Source organism: Lepisma saccharinum, unplaced genomic scaffold (genome assembly GCF_977018435.1).
Source record: "Lepisma saccharinum unplaced genomic scaffold, izLepSacc3.1 HAP1_SCAFFOLD_713, whole genome shotgun sequence".
NCBI lineage: Eukaryota > Metazoa > Arthropoda > Insecta > Zygentoma > Lepismatidae > Lepisma > Lepisma saccharinum.
Window position 1 is genome coordinate 41,793 of NW_028143382.1, and position 23,960 is coordinate 65,752.

At 36.1% G+C, this 23,960-nt stretch overlaps 1 protein-coding gene across 2 annotated transcripts in view; it reads right to left on the minus strand.

The window, feature by feature from the left end:
- Positions 1–263: 263 nt before the first annotated feature.
- Positions 264–23,960, minus strand: part of LOC145983271 (uncharacterized) — a 68,291-nt gene continuing 44,594 nt past the window's right edge. The window contains exon 3 of one of the 2 annotated variants that reach the window (XM_083116429.1): positions 264–693. In XM_083116429.1, the coding sequence (XP_082972555.1) occupies positions 408–693 (286 nt within the window). In that variant the 3' untranslated portion in view covers positions 264–407. Of the gene's footprint in view, positions 694–11,611; positions 21,167–23,960 lie in introns of those variants that run through there. The other variant, XM_083116428.1, reaches the window with a different exon arrangement.

Genomic DNA, 23,960 nt, shown 5'->3' on the forward strand with positions numbered 1-23,960 from the left:
ACATTCATATGTATACTAAGATCTCCCTTACGGGCAAAATATTTATTGCAAATTGAACAATTGAAAGGCTTCTCTCTAGTGTGAACCCTCACATGCGCATTAAGATTAAATTTACGGGCAAAATCTTTGTTGCAAATTGAACAATTAAAAAACTTCTCTTCAGTGTGACCCATCACATGTGCATTAAGATGCTCTTTATGGGCAAAACCTTTGTTGCAAATTGAACAATTGAAAGGCTTCTTTTTTGAGTGAACATTCATATGTACATTAAGATCTCCTTTGCAGGCAAAATCCTTGTTGCAGAATGAACAACTCAGAGGTTTCTGTGTTGTGGAAACACTCATTAGGGTATTATGCTCAGCTTCATGGACAATAGTTTTCATTGGATCTGAATAATTAAAAAGCATTTATGGTTCATGGGTTATCAAGTCTCCTTTGTCAGATAAAGTGTTGTTGCAAATGGGGGCAATACATTGCTTTCTGCTGTTATTAGGCTTGAAAGCATCAACATGTGTCTTTCTTGCAAGTGTTTGTGGTGCAGGTTCAACCTTTAATTTTTCCTCTCTACCAATACATTCTGTAATTTCTTTTGGCTGCTCTTGTTCTCTTAAGTTTCCCGCAGACACGGGCAAATGTGGAACTGATCTTGGGACATCTCGTATCTGTTCTTTCACATAGTTCTTGATCAGGTAGCTGAAAAAAATATGATAGAAATGTAGTTTCACTTTCAGAGTAAATAATGAGAATGACTGACATTTGCAAATCATAGAAAAGAAAGGAGACTAGAATAAACTGTTGATGGTGACGTACTCATGAAAAGGTAAATACATGTATATTATTATGTAGAATGTTCAGCAAAAAATGCAGGCTCGACCAGGACTCGAACCCACGTCTCTGGCATTCTATGCCATTGCTATACCAAGGAGCTTTTGAGCCTGCCTGGGTTCACCTGATTTTTCGCTTCCGCTGTTTCACCTGTGTGGAATCCAGTCGAGCCTGCATTTTTCACTTAAAGTTCTGCGTAGTACATCTCCTGTGTGTGCCTAATTTCATTTATATTATTCCTTCAAGGATGAATACATAATATCTTTCACCATTTAGTCAAAAAATATTCATATTTTTGCTGCAATTTTTATCAGCGTGGCCATAAGCTTTGTGCATATCAATAGTGTGACAACATGTTTCCATTCCCTCCCATATTTACATTCACTCATTCTTCCTTTTTTTCTTCTTTCTGTTGCAGGGTAAACAAGAGTTACTTCAACCATATCTGACTGTGACCAGAGACACCCATTGGACTAAAGGCTGCCACTGCACATTGTCAAAGCTCAAGGTCAACCTCCAGCCTCCATGGCTTCAGCCTCTGAACTCCATTTAGGGCTCATCTTCTCTCTCAGTGCTCAAGGTCGACTCCTGGTCTTACATGACGTCACACCCATAACTCTCTTGCAGGTTGGGAACCAGTCTGGGGGTTGAACATTTGGAAGAATAATTCATTCACAGTAGTCAGAAATGCCTCAAATAATTCAGAAAATAATTAAGGTGCTATATTTGCCTGACATTTTCAGCTACACTATCTCCACTCAAAAAAAAATATTAGGCACAAATACATGTTTACGTTCACACTTCTCTTTCCTTACAATGCTCTCAAGATTGTAATTCCTTGTAAAGACGAATGCCATAGAAATTACAAATTGCTTCTATAAATATTCTCTACATACGTGGGTTAAGTCATGGCACCTATTTTTATTTCCTCATGAACAGGAGACAACACGAAAATCTAAGATATGCATTTGAAAGTGTATGGAATGTACTTTTGAAAGACCCCACCAGATAACATCTGGATGCTGGAGACTCTCATAGGGAAGAGGCAGAACACACAACATTAGACAACAGTGTTTTATTTACGCAGTTAAAACTCTACCCCATATGAAGGCCTCCACCCACCTCTCTACTGTTTGATAGGGCACAACATGCATACCCAGTGCTTCCCATAGATCTCTATGGCATTCCCGTGCATTTCTGTCGTGGAGAACTACTATTTTAATGCACGAATGTTACTCCTGCTTCATGACCTCCATTTTCGAAAGCTGTCACTCACGAACTGAACTTGTGTGCATGCTTACCCCACCCTTGTTCACATACACCATCTGGTGGCTTCTTTCGAAAGTACATTCTATGCACTTTGAAATGCATATCTTACATTTTTTATGTTGTCCCTATTTGCGAGAAAATAAATACTTGCCATAACTCATGACTTAACCCACATATTTACAGGTAAAATTAGAAAAGTAATTATAAAAGGGAAAAATTATTTTTAAAAACTTGACAATTGGAAAATGAAGTTACACATATTTCAGGCTTTCTGACTTCTCAACATGCCTGTACGTGCTCCTTTATTTCAATCCCTACCTCCCCAAGTTCAAAATTCTAGATAAAGTATTCTGATATTTAAAATATTAGTGTGACATATTTTTTTAACAAAAAAGTTCTCAGTATAGTGAAATGATTATCAATCCATAAGTATCACATGTTTTTCTGGTCATCCTTAAAAATGGCCATCTCCATAAACTTCAGGATACTCTTTTGTTATTACCTACTAGGAAATGCATTTGTCCCACACTGCGACAGTGTGGTCCAAGACATCAGGCTTTGGGCTTAGGGTATGGAAAGCATGGTGGTTCAAGTTTCCTGGGGTTAGTTTCAAAAATGGGGTAATTGTAACAATTTTTTTCATGAGATTTCAGCCAGTGCATGGGACCATGGCCACCCACCATCGTGAGAACATGGGGGAGCTATGAATGGGTAGCATAACAAAGTCATGGAGACCTACAACAAAACTGGGTGTTTGTTGTGCTGACCACACAACATTCCATAACTGGTTGGATGATCGCCCACCTCTGCTGAGCCATATGGGAGAGAGGCAGCCAGTCATTAGGTAGCCCTTGAACCTTATGGGTTGTTGCACCACAGGTTGAGAAAAAAAACAACTGCACATTTATTGTATAAAAAAGCCCAAATTAAATAATGTTTTGAAGATATTATCAATGTACATTAATATTTCTATTTGGCGTCTGTTGCCATTGAATCTCATGTTAATAATAACGGAACCTACTTTCTAGTAAGTACAAGTGTTAAGCTATTATTTTGAATATCCATATGGTTGGCTTAGTTCTTAAGCAGAAATAGTAAAGTTGCCATTATCACACAGAACAAAGTGCCCTTTGGTAAATGTAGATGTAGCTGCAACAAAGCTACATTTTTGGAAAATTAGCTGTAGCTGTAGAGAAGCTACTTTTAAAGTGTAGCCTTCTGTTTACTGCTAATATACATATCTGCTTAATACTGTTGCAGTACCAAAGCAAAAATAGCAACAGGATAAAATTAAATGCTTCTATTAATTTGAAACAAATAAATTTTATAAAACTTCATAAAAATGAAAAGTGTGCTGTATTTGATGAAAGGATGAACCTAGCTTTATAGCCCAGTTTAGGTGCGAGAACATAGAGCTTTAGCTCTGATAGTCAAAATTGGACAGGCCAGACTCCAGACTTATTACTGAATGTGAATGCTGAAACTAAAAACCCTTGGAACCTTGCCACCTTTTGGTGTTGGGATACTCAACTTTGAAGTAAAGAAGTCCCTTGGTGGGGTTTATTGCCTCTGTGTTCTGTAAAAATTGTTCTTAACATGCTGAACAGTGACATGTTAAATTCCCCAGTAAAAGCAGAAAAAGAAAGGATAACATATAAACTGGGAACCTTTTATCAAACAACAATTTTATAAGTCTTTATTGATTAAGTCAAGAAACAACAGATTCAGAAAACAACAAAATCTTTAGTATGATTCAAACAGACAAGTACTGATCACCATCAGTTTATGAATATGTAATCACAGAATGCCAGTTCTCGAGTGTTCTACACCTTCCAGAAGGAACTCAGTTGGAACAAGTGTTCCCTTTTGGTAATCCCTTTTGGTTCTTGGTCTTAACCAAAAACAAGAGTGTCCATGGACTCACACTCCTTGGTTGACAGGCTATCAGTCAGTGACTGTGAAAATGTGCCGAACACTCTTGAACACTATTGCACTGACTGAAACATGACTCACTCTCCCACCCCATTCCATTAGCAATTCTCTTCTTTGAAAAGGAAACTAACTGCATTTGCCTGATTTCAGGAACAGATGGTTTTCCCTTTGAAAACCTATATTTAGGGTACAGAATTGAAGAACAGGATATTCAGAAAATAGTTTATGTAAAAAAGTATGTATCTAATATGGGACTCCTCCCACTTCACAATATAGGCAGAATGAAATTACTATTGATTAATACTAATCATACACTTCAAAGCTCATGTAGCATTAAGAACATTTATCTCTGAACAACTGCAATCACGAAACGAGATACTACCAACTCACATCAGAGTCAGTAATGCATACATATGAGGAAATTAGCCTGCCAAAAAGTGAACACAGCAAAATGCACCCAAAACCCAAGAAAATAATACTTATCTTTGCAGACAGCCATGGCGATAATCTTGCAACATACGTAAATAACATTGTAACAGGAGTCACCTGCAGTGCTATAGTGATATCTGGAGGGGGAACAAAGCAGGTCACCAACAGCACTGTTAAAGACTATAACGACTTAGGACAAAATAACAATGTCATATTGATATGTGGAACCAACGACGTGTCAAAGAATGAAGGAACTACCGTCACCAACACCCTAAAGCATGTCCTCATCCATCTAACCCATACCCAAGTAACAGTAGCAAACATTCCCTTATGTCACGACCTCGAAATAACTTCATGTGTAAATGATGCAATCGGAGCTGTAAATAAGGACATAGGAAAAATGTGCAAATGTTTCAGAAACTCATCATTACTAAAGCTGGACACACTGCAGAGAAACTTGCACACAAGGCATGGATTGCACTTCAACAAGACCGGAAAACAACATATTGCTAAATGTATCATGAACATGAGGTATGAAAACAGTAACCAAGTGCAAGAAATAATACCCCTAAAATGGACAGGAAAAGTCTCAAATGTGAAGTGTGTAAATGGTGAAGATATTAAAAATAGTGAAAATCATAATGAATTGATACATGATGGAAAAGGAAAAGAGGTGATCGAAGGAAGAGGTAGTGAAGTGGTGAGCGATGGAAAAAATAGTGATATGGTGAAAGATGGAAAAGTTAATGAAGTGGTGAATGATGAAAAAAGTAGTGAAGTGGTGAATGAAGGGAAATGTAGTGAAATAGAGAATAATGAAAAGGCTAGTATGGGAGAATTGAAACAGGTAAGGAAGTGAAAAGTGGCAAAATTAAAGATAAACAAAACAAAATTTTTCTACGAACATCAGATAGAATTAGGAATGTTCCAGAGAAACTGAAAAATGATTTTTTATGGTAAACGATAAAGATGCAAGTAAAATTAAAGCTGTAAAGGATATTAATACACAATCTAGAACAATGGTAAACAATCAATCTAAACCAGTAAAAAACGGGGAACACAAAGATGTAAAAATAAACAATATATGGGCAGGGAGAGATGGAATGGCAATGTCTGAATTTTCCACCAAAACATCCAAGGTATAACCCATGACAAAAAACTACAGATAAAATCACTATTAACAGATAAACTAGCAGACATAGACATACTCTTCTTCACAGAACATTGGCTAAAATCAGGAGAAATTTCCTTCGTTAACTTTCCAGACTTTTACCTAGCTTCAAACTGCTCAAGATGCAACATGGGGAGAGGGGGAGCATGTATATTTATAAAGAAGAACATAGTGGCAAATGAATGCAAAAATTTGATCATGTCAATATTGAAAAACATTTCGAATCTTGCGTAATTGAACTACCTATCTTTAAAATAACATGCATTCACAGAACGCCGGATAGCGATTTAACTATATTTATCAATAATGTAGAAAACATTCTGAACCATTTCCAACAAACCAATAAAAAGGTAGCATTAATAGGTGAGTTAAATATTGATTTTCTGGAAAAAAAAATGTACACCATAGACTCAGCATGCTTTTAAACACCTTCAACTTTGAGGCTATGGTAAAAGAACTGACCAGAGTGACAAAAAACTCCAAGACTGCTCTGGATAAACTACTTTTAAACACACTGTTCAGTAGAGGTTTACGACGCAAGTTTTTCTGATCACTTTGCACAATCTTTTAAAATTTCCATTCCTTTCTCTCACAAAAGAAATGGAACTGAAGCCACAACTGAATACATAAAGAAAAGAATTTTTATTGACAATAATTATGTCTACTTCAAACACTTACTTGGTAAAAAAAACTGGAAAGATATATATGAGTGCAGTACAGTAAACCAGGCATTTGATAAATTCCATAATACTCTTTCCTACTATTATGATATAGCTTTTACAACACAACGAGTTAAGAATCAACAACAGAAAGACAAATCGTGGATCACAACGGGAATAAAAACAGCAAGCCAAAAAATGAGATTCCTTAACAAAGCCACAAAAACTACAACCATAACTAAAAGTTTCGAAGAATATATCAGTAAATATAAATCAATATATAGAAAAATGCTTCAAGCAGCAAAAAAAATGCACAATGACAAATTAATATCAAACAACTCTAACAAATCCAAAGCTATGTGGGATGTAGTAAACAAAGAATTAGGCAGAAACAACAGAGAACAGGAGAACATCACACTGCAGCACAATGAGTTAACCATAAAAGACAGTGTTTGCAGTGGCAAACATGTTCAACAAGTACCTCACTGAATTAGAGATAAACAAACTGAAACCACATCAAACCTATTCACAAATAAAGGTAAAATCCTGTAGCACATCAATGTACCTAAACCCAGTCACTTAAAAGGAAATGGGAAACATCATTTCAAATATGAAAAGTAAATGGTCCACCAGTCTGGATGATATACCTTCAACAGGTGAAGACATTAAATTTGAAAATTACACAAAATTTCTGGACATATGGATACAAGAAAATCTCAATTGGGACACCCATATTAACTATCTAGCAGGAAAATTAAGCAAAATCATATATGGCATAACAATCATGAAAGATATTACAGAAAGGAGCACAATAAAAACCATATATTTCAGTCTGTTCCAATCATGAAGAAAAGTCTTACCCATATCCTCCATCCATTGTGCTATCTAGTCAACCTATCCTTCTCCACAGGAGTTTTCCCCAAAGAATTAAAGGTGGCAAAAATTAAACCAATATACAAACAGGGGGATAAGCACAACATAAGTAATTACAGACCCATAGCATCACACTCCCCCTTCTCTAAAATCATAGAAACTGCAATGAACAAACAACTGACAACCTTTTTAAAAAAGAACAACATAATCTCAAATTCACAACATGGCTTTTGGAAAGGCAAATCCATAAATACAGCAATATTTGAATAAATAGAACATGTCAGAACACTCTTAAGCAATAGAGAACAATGTGTTGGACTATTTCTAGACTTAACAAAAGCTTTTGACACAGTATTGCATGACCAATTCACAAATAAACTAAACCACTATGTTATAAGAGGGCAGTGGCATGGTTCAAGTCTTATTTACAAAACCGCAGTCAAATTGTGGAAATCTTACATACAAGAAACACTTCTGTATCTGCCTGCCTTTCTAAACCTTGTAAAAGTATCACGTGGAGTCCCCCAAGGCTCGATCCTGGGACCAATTTATTTTTCATCTACATAAATGACTTGTCGTCAAACTTACAGCCAACTTTATATGCTGATGACACAAGTATAGTGCTGACTGGCAAAAATGAGCAAACACTTAATTCTAACATCAAACACACAACAGACACATATTCAGAGTGGTTCAGCAGCAACAAACTAACAATAAATAAAAACAGAACAGTAGCAATAAAATTCCACCACCCAAGAAATAAAAGCAACAACATATCAACTGTAAACATAGAAAATGAAGACATTAAATTTGAAAATTCCACAAAATTTCTGGGTATATGGATACAAGAAAATCTCAATTGGGACACCCATATTAACTATCTAGCAGGAAAATTAAGCAAAATCATATATGGCATAACAATCATGAAAGATATTACAGAAAGGAGCACAATAAAAACCATATATTTCAGTCTGTTCCAATTACAACTAACATATGGCATTATATTCTGGGAAAATGCAGCAAACAGCACAAAAGTATCTAATCTTCAGAAAAAAAATATTGAGAATTATGATGAGAAAGAAATGGAATGAACCATGTACGGAAATCTTCAGGGAACTTGGCATTCTACCACTACCCTACTACCCTGCCTCTATTTACTTAATTTATTATGGCATGTAAAAATGGATCTGTCAAAGTTCTCCAAATACAACAAGGAAGTACATCATTACAACATGAGGAATAACTCCAATCTTGCAGTTCCAATGCATAACACTATTTGAAAAAGGTCCAAAAACCACAGGCATCCACCTATACAAGTTATCAGATCATATAAAAACTACTGAACCAGAAGCCAAATTCAAAAAGAAATTAACAAATCATTTGTTGTACCATTGTTTTTACTCAGTGAGTGAATTTTTGGACATCTAATCCATCAACTCCATTGTGGGTTGATGGAGTGGAGGTTCATGGATTCATCCAAAAGAGTGCTGGATCCAACCTTACATGCTGTACCTGTTATACTTATCACATGAGTGCAAATTTAGTATCATATTATAATGTTATTAGTTTTATCTTTATATGATCTCTAAATATTTAATATTTTAATCCATTACAGAATATTATTTTTATATTGTAACTTTAACATGTCTTTCTGGTGTTACTTTTATGTATAGACAGTAAAACTGATACAAGTACACACCTCCAAGTATAAATCTGTAATAGGATAAGGTATCATTTCATTGTATGTATATTACATTATTATCCTTTTGGATCCCAAGCGTCTCAAACGAGATACCTAAAAGTAAGCCTCACGGTCCCAAGCGTCTCGAACGAGATATCCTGTGCAAGGTCGTAGTTTTTACGTTATAACTTTTCTATTTTTGGCTAGAATTTCGATTTTTTTTATATATTGTTCCTAACACACGTATTTAACAGAAATGTTTCTTGCACCTTTTTTTCTTCTTCATGAAAATGGAGGTGAAAAGGCGGGAAAAGGGACTTCTCTTTTGCATCTCTTTTCAAGGGAAAAGATAAATTTCAAACATTTCAAACATTTCAACAATTTTTTAAAATAATTTTTGGGAGTTTTCTCCCTTCCCCCTCCATATATACGCCAAATTTGCATAAATTTTGCATTTTGACATTTTTCTCGGGGGGGAACACCATTTTTTTAAGAAAAGTATTTTTGGGGGGATTTCCCCCTCTTACCCTCCATATGTACGCCGAATGTGCATAAATTATATATAGTCTGAATCTGTGATTCATTCTGCGTACAACGGTATATCTTTCATATCTCTAGGGCACTTAGTTTCTGAGCTATAGTTATTTCAAGGTACAGCTGTATTTTGAAGATTGAATCAGTGGCGTGCCCACCATTCCTTTTGGGGGGTACAACTCAAGTTACATTGGTCATATGATAATAATGCAAATATTTTTGTGTTCCTTACATGTCAGCGATCATTTCCATGTGCATGTCGACACTGTCATGTACTTTTTTCAGGGGGGGGGGCGGGAGGGGTCGAAACCCAATTTTTTTTTTAAAAAAGTATTTTCAGGGGATTTCCCCCCTCCATATATACGCCGAATTTGCATATTTCATATAGTCTGAATCTCTGGTTCATTCCGCATACAACGGTATATCACTCATTTCTCTAGGGCAATTATTCTCCGATCTACACTCATTTAATTAAAACTCTGCATTTTGCTCAAAATCGGCTTGGGGCCGTGAAGCTTACTTGTGAAAATGGCCTTGAGACTCAAAAGGTTAAATTTCATTGTATTAGTATATTGTAATGTTTGACTGACATGTCCAATATCACAGCATGAAAATGCAACTGTGATTCATGGACGAAATAAATCTAAATCTATCTGAGTTAAAAAAAGCCAAAAGGTACAGTGCAGATCGGTATTGGTAAAAAAAAAATTCCTGGTGTATATCTTGGTTCAAAAGTGATAAAGAGGAACTCTACTAGATCAATTTACAGGGTGGTTACTCTAGGAACATGATAAAATTCAATATAATTTCCTGTTTTCAAGGCAAACTATCAAAAAATTCAAGGGTACAAGCAGATGCTTCCTCTATTTCAACATTATGTATTACCGAATTTCACCACCCACTAACAAACACACACACACAAATATTAACAAAATAATGGGTCTGTGCAATTCCTATGAATCCAAAAATTCTAATTTATTTCAATGAAACGGTATGGTGTATATAAAATTCAATGTATTCAATTTAAGGTGTAGAGTTTACATTTGCCATTTCACATACTCAGGCTTCAAATACATGTACAAACAAAAGCCATAAATGTTATGGAATATATCATTCTATGCAAAATTGTCAATTGTATAAGAATTTCAAACTCAATTTACACAATCAACTTCATGACATCTTGCAATAATCTGTCTGTCAGATAAATTGTTCTGCAAAGGGCACTAACAAAGTAAACGTATTGAGAGAGAATGCTGTTATATTTTTGATGCATCTTTCCTTTCTTTCCTTCCTAGATAAAAAAAAAGCAAAACTGTGAAAAACTTACCTCGGGGCATTCGTAAATGTCATATGGTCATATGACATATGGTCGGTAACGCGTCTGACTACCATGCTCAAGGTCCCGGGTTCGATCCCCGGCCGGTTCAAATCCGGGAACTTTTCTAACGGTGGAAGCGGCCCCGGCGCCTACCCAGCGTCGAATAACATGGGTACCTGGGGGAAACCCTGGGGGGTAAAGGCGGTCAGGGGCGTGATGCTGATCACATCACCCCCATTCACGACCGGATCAAGAAAGTGTGGGGCGTTACCCCCACACCCCCTATACGCCTTCATGGCGTGGTGCTATGAACAGGGGAACACTTTACCTTTTTTTTTATGAATTCATTTGGATTTACAAAAGTTGCAATTTTTTACATAAAATTCACGCATAATTAGCCACAGTTGCTGCAGAAAACATATATTTCAGTAAGTATAAATGTTCTGAACGTGTATATTTGTTACAGTGTAGAACCATCACAATCAAAGAGGGAGGAGGTGGACTATAAGATTATTGGAAATAGTATAAAGTCTGTCCTAATTATGATATTCAATAAATCTGAGGTTCAAGTATAGTATTCATTCATTTCGTTGAATCATCTTTACACATGAATGCTTTAGGAAGATAAAATTGATAATTTTTGTATCATGCTGTCCTTTCTTCTTGGTGCAGGTCATATTTTTTTCCATTTTAATTTCCTATCCTATGAAGTCTCACATATTAAGTATCTTCATAGGTAAAATCTATGTTCAAAATTAAACAAATAAAAGTATTCTCTTTGATGTGAAACCTAATTTGCACATAATGTATGGAAATTTTACTGTTGGGATTTAAAAGGTTCTTCATTGTGATGAATACTTAAAACTGTGTTTCAAAACCAATCTTTTGAAGTATTCACAATAAAAAAAATAAGACAGTCACATATAGTATTTTATTACAAAAAGACAGGATATTACATACAGAGTGCAAAAAATAGAAAACAAAACATATAATTTTAAGGTTCTGTCAGTTCAGATGAACCAGTAAAAATATATGCTGATTTCTGTAGAATGGATTTTTTAAAAATATATTACATGTTATAACTTACAGAATTCCTCAACATGCATAAAACAATATATTTATTCTGATTCACTCAGAGTAACACAAACTTGATCACAAATTCAGTGTGATTCAAAAGCATGGAACCACCCATATAATTTCTTCAGATATCAGTGAACATGAATGGAACCATATGAAGTAACTGGAAGACAAATTGCTTCATCCCAGAGGTATCTTACAAACCTAATCAAATATATCTTGAATTCAACTTAACTTCTTCAGATCGGAATAGGGGAAAAGTGACAGATCAAAGTCATGTGAAATTTTCTGGCAAAGAAAATGGTGAAATACAATTAACAATGTCTTTAATCATTTTCAATTTATTCAATATTAAAAACAAAGACTGCTTTCATCAATGTTTGTTCCTTGTTATGCAGTGTACAGTGGTGGAAAAAAAATTCTTCCTCATAAGACTTTAATGGCAGTAAATGATGCCGGAAGGGTAGGCAACACACATTGCACCTTTAGGTGATCGGGTGATTCTGAGTGTCTCAAGAGCAACTCGTCTTTCATGCAAAAGCCACCAGGCACCGGAAATGTAGGAAAGTCACGTGACTTGTCAGGTGGAATGTTGTTCGTCAGAAAATCGCCTTTTCTCAAGCCAGGTCACAGAACCGACAAGAGCTACACATTATATCTCCGAAAATGATTCGCCTAAAAACGTTGAATGAAACGCTAATACAATTTTTTTCTTAATTATATAGCCTACTATACTATATGTGCCGCAGTAGCTCAGTCGTTAGGGCGTTTTATTACCATGCGAGAGATCTTGGTTCCATCAACGACGGGGGAGAATCAGGATTTTGTCCACCTGTTCAAGCTGCTCTGGTGCCCAGCCAGCATCATATAAAGTGAGTACCTGGAGGAAACTCTGGGGGGGGGGGGGTAAGGTGGCCAGGGGCATGGTGCTGATCACATCATCCCCACCTTCAGCCTGATGAAGAAGGGCCATAACTACACACCCTCTACATGCCTTCATGGCTTGGTACAAAGCACAAGGTAGCACTTTGCTTTTTAATTTACTATACATCCCGATTTTGTCGGAACAGAACATCCCAATCTCTATGTGGGCTTTCTTCCAAGTTCCATAGGGATGTGAATAGGCTCCAATTTTTCTTGACACAATTTATACATGTTATATTTCCTTTTAAGAACAACAGCCAATATCCTGTGTGTGTGTGTGTGTGGGGGGGGGGTATAATCCAAACATGTGTGGTATTCCTTTTCCCACTACTCCATTCTCAGAAATAAATCTCAATTCCACACACTGAAAATGTAGCACTTTCTGCATCTTTGCATGCAAATATCTAGTAGCAAAGTAATGTGTGGAAAGAAAAAAATTAACGATTTGTAACGGCACTCTGGAAATTTCTTAGTTTTTTCCCCCAATTTGAACTGACATTCATAATATTCATTAACAATCCAAATATTGACTAAAGAATAGGTTAGTCGTTCTGCTACATTCAATTCTTCGGTAGTGTAGTGACCGTAACTGTCTCTCTTAGCCTTCCCGATGGTGCAGTGGTAGCGTCGTTACCTTATAATCAAGGAGTCCCAGGTTCGATACCCGGTGGAGGCACATAGTGGTTCGGATCGCACTTTAAACTGTAGATGCAGTTTCGATTAGCCTTACTGTGCATAAAGTGGACTTAAAATACCAAATGAAAATAAAAATAAAAATCACCGTAACTCTCTACAAAGCCAGAGGATCCAGGTTCGAAACCTGTTTAGGCTTAGATGTAGCATTGCATTCGTATCATTACCCATCATATTCATTCTCGCGATTATCGCAAGAGGTAAAAATGTGACATAAAATAAGCCAAACAGATGCTTGGAATCAATCTGAATACTGGTTACGTTGGATACATGTTAGAATTGTATTAAAAATCACTTCCTCTGATGTAATAGGGTTTTTGATTAGAGACCATTTGTATAATACATATCGTTGTTGCGAACAATAAGTAGTTTCACGTTCACCACACTCTTCGGTTGTTTAGAAATCGTAAGGAAGAAGGATCTCTAAATTTCCGCTTTCACATGTCAATGAAACTAACATAGTTCAGTGTAGGTCACAAAAGAGATTTACATATTGTTATGATATCTTTTAAACGTCACAAAATCAATTCCAATAGAATACGATACTATGCCTTACGTTACTGTAAATGTTCACCATTAATCTGGCGAAAAAAAAGTAAAGAAGATTTCCGTGTTTCCTTGAGCAAAGATAAAGCACCTGCTTGTAGCAAGCAAGCACCAACTGCTTCGATCAGTGACCTTCACTGCCGGAGTGACTCACAGAAGGCCTGCGCTCGTTCCAGTGTGCGTATTTTATTTCGTTCGATCCAATCCACAGTTATAACTTTCTAATATTCTCGTAAAATATGTAGTAAACAAGTTGTATACGTTATGGTCTTCCAGAGTGTTGTTGCCTGCTATTTACACGCGGGAGATGGGGGTGTTGTAAACATTTCTGAACCAAAAGGTCGAGCACGAAGGAAAAGTTTTGTAAGAATTGGAGGTAATAACAAGGTAATAGAAGTTGAAGGAAATGCTGGAATAAATTATATCAGAAATTGAGTAAAAACAGTTTTCATCGCAAATAGAGCTATCAGTTCACTCTTCAGCGGAAAGTAGAGCAAATTGTCTCAAAATGTTGGACACGAACGCATTTGCAATAAATATAATAGGTTACTAGGACATCTTAGCATATAACGAGAATATGACACATTTTCAGCTCAAAAATTAATGTTGAAGTGAATGGTTGAGTTCAAAATTTCTCAACTGCTAATGAATAGCATGGCCGTATGTGATTTCAACTTATATATGCAAGACAGAACGTTTTTCGTCGAGACGGTGCCAAGAAGGGAAAACAATCCATGAATTCGGGAATGAAAAAGTTTACAATTTCGTAAACAAAGTCTGGAAGTTCTTGTTTAATGAAATGTAAAAACCTAATATACACTGGGGAAAAAAACATAATTGTGTGCCTTATTTCTCCAATGAGGACTGTTTATGTAATTTCTGGAATGAAACTTGTTACATCGAACAAATTACCGACACTTATAGTAGGATCGATAAAACTTCACAAAGTAAACATTTTTATACATATATCCAGACTTTTCCGGATCTAGAAAATCGGGAAGTAATTTCTGAGCTGGGATTGTAATTGTTTTTCCAAACATTCAGTAGCAACCATGCACACTCTTTGATTTAATCATACTTCTCCAAGGAACCACGTTATCTCAGACTCCCATCAGATTTTCTGTTTCTCAATCTAATTTAAAGTTACGTGATGCCAAAAATACGTATAAGACATTTGTGATTTGTTTCAAATTTCTTCCGGAGGCCAGACACAACTCTAAAATCTAGGACACATCTGGAAATAAGAATGCTTCTTATAACCTCTTTTTATTTTCTTATTTAGCGTTGTTCTTCTTTCACCTTTTGCTAATCGCGACAACGAGGATGAGTGTTATGATTAAATTAATGAAGGAGCACTCACAAAGAACACCCATACGCACGATGGGATTCGAACCCAGGACATCAGATATCATAGCGCACTGTGCTAACCTCTCCATCACGGATGGAATTCTTAGAGCCCTAATCGTTCCACAATCATTTTTCCTATCTTTAACTACACACGAAACATAAAGAACAAACTAAATAAACAGATGCCAGTTCACACTCTAACCATAAAAAAACATACACATTTGAAAATGCAAAATAATATTTATTTTTAGGTAGTTGTGATGTATTATTGTAAAATAAAGAAAAATATTAGTGATAAAACGACGGAAGTAGAGGAACAAGGTTCCGAGTTCTAGTTCCGACCAAAATGGGTTCATTGTGTATGTTCATTCATGTCTTTAATGTAATCATAAATCGTCGTCATGAATAATTTAACTTCAGAGGAAGAAAACTGAGGTAATTACTAATGAAAACAATAACAAAACAAATTTGATCTTAAAGCCCTGGCTTTGGGCTACAAATTCCATCACGGGGACTGGCACTTTACGTAGGTGTAGAAACGTTTTGTACAATTTGATGATATCGCAATTACATAATTGATGTGCAGCCACTTAACTGAACCCCCCAAAATTACTATTTTATTACTAAATTAGCATATCACCCTATTCATAATATGAGCCACTTTGGTGCTCTTTGTGGATTGTTTCATTGGTTGGTTGTCTTAATTAATGTTGCATTAATCAACATCAGATTAATTGCGGCAGGCAAAGTGGAGGGAAAATGACAATGAAGCAAAATGAGGGGGGGGCCTTGGTTCCCGATTAATGAAACTTTGTCTACATGCAACTGAGTCGCTGCGTGAAATTGCTGGAAATGTAATTTATTAATTTCTCAATTTTGCTTATTTTATATTGCTTTTCTAGCACTTGCGTCAAAGGCAATGAGGATGATTAATGAAGGTATGAAATGGATGATAGGACATGATGATCCATGATTTACACAAAATTCTAAGTTGGGACTAATGGATATCGATTCGTCACATCATTTGTCAAGTAGTTGTTTTTAATTCCAATATTTTTCAAGGACTTCTGGGTTGACAGCATGTGTGTTGCACGATGATGATTCGATGAAAACACCATTTCAGTGAACTTTCTTGACAATGACTCTAATATCAGTAAAGAGAACATTTCCTTACGAGTAGCTGTTGTTAAGAAACCAATTCGTGAAACTTCTTCTGGTGGTCTCACGGCACCCAGCTGTTGTTTGTTATGACTGGGCCTGGGGGTATGACTCACGCTACTGTCAATTCTCAATCGATCCCGAGAATCCAGGTTCACCAGGCAAACCTAAGCGACAATTTTGTAATTTGTGTTGCATAGACAACAGGTTTTAAGATGATACAATAGTGTAGGTCTCGTGGCCCAAGAACTACTTTCTCTGACTGTACCAAGACCCCATTGATCAAAGAGCACATTGACTCTAGCTTACATTGTGGTGGACAGTGCAAGAAAAGTTACAGATCTCTTCAACTACAGAGACATTGAGAGGTGGTTGGCCAATTGTTCATAGCGCAGTGGTGAAACTCGTCCTGAAATTGATGCAAAGGGAAAGTGTGTGTGGTCACTATCAAGCAGCAACCATTGGTTTAGGTAATGCTTGTGAAAAAAGTTCTGTACGAATGCTCATATTGTTGATATTTAGAAGCACATCTGGGAAAAAGTCAAATAACGAAAATTAAATTCATCAATTTGAAGCTCACAATAAATGTTACAATATATTTTTTTTCTCAGTGCATCAGAAGCTGGTGAGAGAAAGTTATTTTTATGAAATACATCAGTGGTTTCTAAATATCATTTTAACATGTTGTATTATGTAATCTGCTGAAATATAATCATGTGTACAGGTCAGCCCAATAAAATCCCTATCCACAATGGTCACAATTTACAGGTGAAAGTGTCTCCTATGACTGCTTCCTTCTCTGTTTTGTATCTTGGATAAGGTATAGACATAAGAAATGGTCCATCTGTTAAAATTCAAACATCAGTATTATCTTTCAACTACTGGTGGCATGTTTGAAAGCATGGTTGAGATCCCTGTAGAATATAGATATATTCCTCCTGATGTGTAGACAATTAATTCTGATAATGCAGATGTCAACATCCTAAAGCATGTGAGATGTGCACAGAGTCAAGAGTTTTCTATTTAGAAATCCATTTAGAAACACTGATAGTATGATTTCTAAACATTCAATACAGATCAGTTTGTTGTGTAGTCGCCTCACATGCATAATAAGTGTAAGTTTGCAGACAAAATATTTGATTCAAATTAAACAATTAACAGATTTTGTTTCATGTGTGTGTCCCCATATGTACTCTGAATATATCTTTATTGGAAAATATTGTCACAAATTCAGTTTCTCTTTGAGATGAAACATCCTCATATGTCTATTAAACTTACCTTTCCATCCAAAACATTTGTTACAAATTGAACAATTGAAAGGCTTCTCTTTAGCATGAATGCACATATGCAAATTAAGACATCTTTCATTCCCAAAACCTTTGTTGCAAATTCAACATTTTAAATATTACTCGTGACTGTCAAGCTTTATGTGTACATTAAGTGTACACCTACAGACAAAACATCTTAGGAAATTCAACAATAGAAAAGCTTCTCCGTACCGTGAATGCTCATATACGTATTAACCCTCCGTCATCCGCGCCATCATATTAGCACAAATGTCCTGCACGCAGCACTCAGTGCCACCTTGTCAAAACCAACCTTATTTAAATAAATTATTGATGCAAAGAGATGTTGGAATACCCTGGCACTTACTGGAAATCAGGCGATATATATTTGAACAAAACAGTCAATTTTGGACATTTTCATTTGCTTAACTAAAACTATATAATCTAAAAACATTACAGAAAATATCACATAGAAGTACACGCTAAGACTCTTGAAGCAAAGGCACCAAAACATTATTCAAAGGTAATTATAATGTTCCATATAATGAAGGAACACAAAATTGAACTCACCATTTACAAAATTTTCAACATGTTTTTCAAAATGGTTTGAAATCATACAACTTATATGGGCTTAGAAAGGAACTATTTGTTCTAAAATTCTTAGTCAAAATCTTCCTGAATCGCAGAAAAAGGAATGAAATGAGTAAAACACAACTCAAAGTTAATTACAAAATATTAATATTTTCAAATCTCCATATGTTCCCTCAACTCTTACGAGATCTACGTGATAAGTGATATACAAACGCAAATAAAATGAACCGAATATTGTCACTTTTCAAAATCGTTATTTCACAACTCTGACATTTCGTATGGGTTCTGCGATGGTTTCTTCATACAATTAATTTCCATTCCAAACAGTGTACCTTCGTTTCATTCTTCTTATATCTGCAAAATTCATGGCTGGAGTGCTATCATTTAAGATAGGAAACATTCCCGCGCGAGGTACTGAGTGTTGCATAAGGACGACTGGTCACTTCAGAGGCATGTAAACAATTGAAAGAACACTAGAAAAAAGGTGCGAATATCTCTGTTTACATGGAAATAGTGTAGATAAGTTACCTAGTGCTTTCCACACCATTGTTTCATTGGTAAGGAAAATAATTCAAAATTTCAGAGTGGGTTAAGAAGGGTTAAGTTGGCCCATAGAAGCAAATCTCTTGTTGTAAAATGAACAATTAAAAGGCTTCTCTTTTGAGTGAATATTCATATATACACTAAGATGTATTTTACAGGCAAAATATTTATTGCAAATTGAACAATTGAAAGGCTTCTCTCCAGTGTGAACCTTCACCTGGACATTGAGATGAACTTTACGAGCAAAATTTTTGTTGCAAATTGAACAATTGAAAGGCTTCTCACATGTGAATAAAGATTAACTTTATGGCCAAATTATTGTTGCAAATTGAACAATTGGAATGCTTCTTTTTAGTGTGAACAGTCATATGTACAATAAGTTCTCCTTTACGGGCAAAATTTTTATTACAAATTGAACAATTGCAAGGCTTATCTCCAGTGTGACGTATAACATGCTCATTAAGATGAACTTTACGGGCAAAACCTTTGTTTCAAATTGAATCATAGAAAGGTTTCTCTCCAGTGTGACACCTCACATGCTTATTAAGATCTCCTTTACAGGCAAAATATTTATTGCAAATTGAGCAATTGAAAGGCTTCTCTCCAGTGTGAACCCTCACATGCCTACTAAGATGAACTTTACGAGCAAAAGTTTTGTTGCAAATTGAACAACTGAAAGGCTTCTCTCCAGTGTGACCCATCAGATGCCTATTAAGATCTCCTTTACAGGCAAAATTTTTGTTGCAAATTGAACAGCTGAAAGACGTCTCTCCAGTGTGACCCATCAGATGCCTATTAAGATCTCCTTTACGGGCAAAATATTTATTGCAAATTGAACAATTGAAAGGCTTCTCTCCAGTGTGAACCGACAAATGCTCATTGAGTTGAACTTTACGAGCAAAAGTTTTGTTGCAAATTGAACAACTGAAAGGCTTCTCTCCAGTGTGACCCATCAGATGCCTATTAAGATCTCCTTTACAGGCAAAATTTTTGTTGCAAATTGAACAGCTGAAAGACGTCTCTCCAGTGTGACCCATCAGATGCCTATTAAGATCTCCTTTACGGGCAAAATATTTATTGCAAATTGAACAATTGAAAGGCTTCTCTCCAGTGTGAACCGACAAATGCTCATTGAGTTGAACTTTACGAGCAAAAGTTTTGTTGCAAATTGAACAACTGAAAGGCTTCTCTCCAGTGTGACCCATCAGATGCCTATTAAGATCTCCTTTACAGGCAAAATTTTTGTTGCAAATTGAACAGCTGAAAGACGTCTCTCCAGTGTGACCCATCAGATGCCTATTAAGATCTCCTTTACGGGCAAAATATTTATTGCAAATTGAACAATTGAAAGGCTTCTCTCCAGTGTGAACCGACAAATGCTCATTGAGTTGAACTTTACGAGCAAAAGTTTTGTTGCAATTTGAACAACTGAAAGGCTTCTCTCCAGTGTGACCCATCAGATGCCTATTAAGATCTCCTTTACAGGCAAAATTTTTGTTGCAAATTGAACAGCTGAAAGACGTCTCTCCAGTGTGACCCATCAGATGCCTATTAAGATCTCCTTTACGGGCAAAATATTTATTGCAAATTGAACAATTGAAAGGCTTCTCTCCAGTGTGAACCCACAAATGCTCATTGAGTTGAACTTTACGAGCAAAATTTTTGTTGCAAATTGAACAATTGAAAGGCTTCTCTCCAGTGTGAACCCTCACATGCTTATTAAGATCTCCTTTACGGGCAAAATATTTATTGCAAATCGAACAATTGAAAGGCTTCTCTCCTGTGTGACCCCTCACATGCTCATTAAGATGAAATTTACGAGAAAAATATCTATTGCAAATTGAACAATTAAAAGGCTTCTCTTTTGTGTGAACTCTCACATGCTCATTAAGATGAACTTTAAGGGCAAAATCCTTGTTGCAAATTGAACAACTAAAATGTCTCTCTTGTGAAGGAACACTCATAAATGTATTACGCTCAGCTTGATGGACAAACGTTTTCTTGGAAACTGAACAATTAAAAAGCATCTCTGGTTGATGGGTTATCAATACTCCTTTGTCAGAGAAGGTGTTGTTGGAGATGGGGGCTATACATTGATTTCTCCTGTTAATAGGCTTGGAACCAACATGTGCCTTGCTTGCAAGGGTTTTTGGTGCAGGTTCAGTCTCAAATTTTTCTTCTCTACTGATACATTCAGTAATTTCTTTTGGCTGCTCTTGTTCTCTTAGGTTTCCTGCAGACACTGGCAAATGTGGAAATGGCCTTGGAACATCTTGTACCTGTTCATGCACATAGTTCTTGATCAGGTAGCTGAAAAAAAAATGACACAAATATAGTTTCACTTTTTGAGTAAATAATGAGAATCACTGACATGTGCAAATCAATGAAAAAAAAGGAGGGTAGAATAGATTGTTGATGGGGACGTACTCATGAAAAGGTAAATACATGTATATTATTATGTAGAATGTTCAGCAAAAAATGCAGGCTCGACCAGGACTCGAACCCAGGTCTCTGGCGTTCCATGCCATTGCTCTACCACTGAGCTACCGAGTTGGCCTGACTTTGCCTGATTTTTCACTTTTGCTGTTCTATCTTTGTGGATTCCTGTCGAGGCTGCATTTTTCACTTAAAGTTCTACGTAGTACATCTTCTATGTGTGCCTAATTTAATGTATATTATTCCTTCAATAATTAATACATAATATTTTTTTACCACTTAGTCAAAAAATATTCATTTTCTCATTAGGTTGGCCATGAAGGTTGGTTCATATCAATGGTATGACAATACGTTGTCATTGCCTCGCACAGTTACATTCATTCAATCTTCCTTTTCTTCTTCTTTCTGTTGAAGGGTAAAAAAGAGTTACTACAACCATATCTACTTGTGACCAGATATGTCCATTTGACTTATGGCTGCACTACTCAGTGTCAAAGCTCAAGGTAAACCTCCATCCTCACATGCCCTCAGCCCTCTGAACTCCATCTGGGTCTCATCCCTCTCTTAGTGCTCAAGCTAGACCCCTGGTCTAACATGAACTCACACTTGGAAGTCTCTTGCAGGCTGGAGACCAATCTCTGGAAGCTGAACATTTACAAGAGTAATTCATTCACAGTAGTCGGAATTGGGGGATGCCTCAAATAATTCAGAAAATTATTTAGGTGTTGTATTCATGGCGACCTTCCATCATGAGAAAATTGGGAAGCTATGAACGAGTACTATAACAGAGCCATGGAGACCTACAACAACAACTGGGGGTTTGTTCTGATGACCACACAACATATCATAGCTGGTTGGATGATCGCCCACCTCTGCTGAGGCATGTGGGAGTGAGCCAGGCAGTCATTAGGTAGGCCCTGAACTTTATGGGCTGTTGCACCACAAGTTGGGGGAAAAAAAACAACTGCATTCAATGGAATTTTTTTTTTTGTATAAAATGTCCAAAATTCAATCATTTTTGAAGATATTATCAATGTACATTAATATTTCGATTTGATGTCTGTTGCCATTGAGAGTCTCATGTTAATAATAACAGAACCTATTATCCAGTAAGCACAAGTGCTAAGCGATTATTTTAAATATCCATATGGTTGGTTTATTTCTTATGCAGAGGTAGTAAAGTGGCCATTATCACATAGAACAAAGTGTATTTTTGGTAAATGTAGATGTAGCTGTAACAAAGCTACATTTTTGGAAGATTAGCTGTAGCTGCAGAAAAGCTACTTTTAAAGTGTAGCCTTCTGATTACTGCTAATATATTTGCTCAATACTGGTGCAGTACCAAAGCAAAAATTGTGACAGGATAAAATTAAATGCTGTCTAATTTAACATTTATATTAATGAGATACAAATAAATTAAGTATACAATAAAATCATAAAAATGAAAAGTGTGCTGTATTTGATGAAAGGATGAACCTAGATTTATAGCCCAATGTAGGTGCGAGACCATGGAGCTTTCGGTCTGACAGTCAAAATTGGACAGACTTATTACTGGACGTGTATGCTAAAACTAAAAAGCCTCGGAATCTTGGTACCTTTTGGTGCGGGAATACTCATCTTTGGGCTAGGAAAAAGTAATGGAGTCGCTTGGTGGGGTTTATTGCCTCAGTATTCTGTAAATATTGTTCTTAATATGCTGAACAGTAACATATGGTAAATTGCTCAGGAAAAGCAGAGAAAGAAATGATTACAAATATAAACTGCAAAATTTTTATCAAACAGCAATTTGATGTTAATAAGTCTTTATTGCTTAAGTCAAGAAACAAAAGATTCAGAAAACCAAATTATCTTTAGTATGCTTCAAACAGGCAAGTATGGATCACCATCAGAATATGCATCTGTAATCAAGTGTTCAACACCTCTCACATGAAACTCCACTGCAACAAGTGTTCACATTTGGTTCATGCCCTCAATCAAATAACTAGTGTATCTATGAAATCACACTCCTTGGATGGCAGGCTGTCAGTCAGTGATTGAAAACACGCTGAATTTTTGAACACTCTATTGGAATGTCAAAAACACAACTCCTTCCCCCTCCCCCATTCCAATAGCTCTTTCCTTCTTTGAAAGGGAAACTCACGGCATTTGTCTGCATACAAGAACATATTGCTTTACCTTTGCAAAATTCATGTTTAGGCTATAGAATTGAAGAACACAAGAAAATGCATTAAAGAAAATAGTATGCATCTAATCCTCCCTCCACAATATAGGCAGAATGAAATTACTATTCATTAATATTAATGATTTGCTTCATAGCTCATGTAGCGATAAGAACATTTATCTATGAACAATATCTGAGTAAAAGTAAATTCCGAAAGGTACAGTGCAGCTGGGTACTGGCCAGAAAAATCTGCCAGTATTAAAAGAGAAAGTAAAACTCTACTAGATTGATATAGTATAGTTACAAAAGAAAACAAGTATTTCAATATTTATAAATATTCTGAATGAGTATAAATGTTACTGTGCTGTACTATTAAGATAAATGGAAGCAGGGCAGTAAGGTTGTTGGAAGCAGTCTCATCTTTGTCCTAATTCAAAGTGACCCGTCACTTTTCTGGTCGTACATAAATCGCAACAGGCAAAACAAACAGTTTCCAGTTTCTTCAAA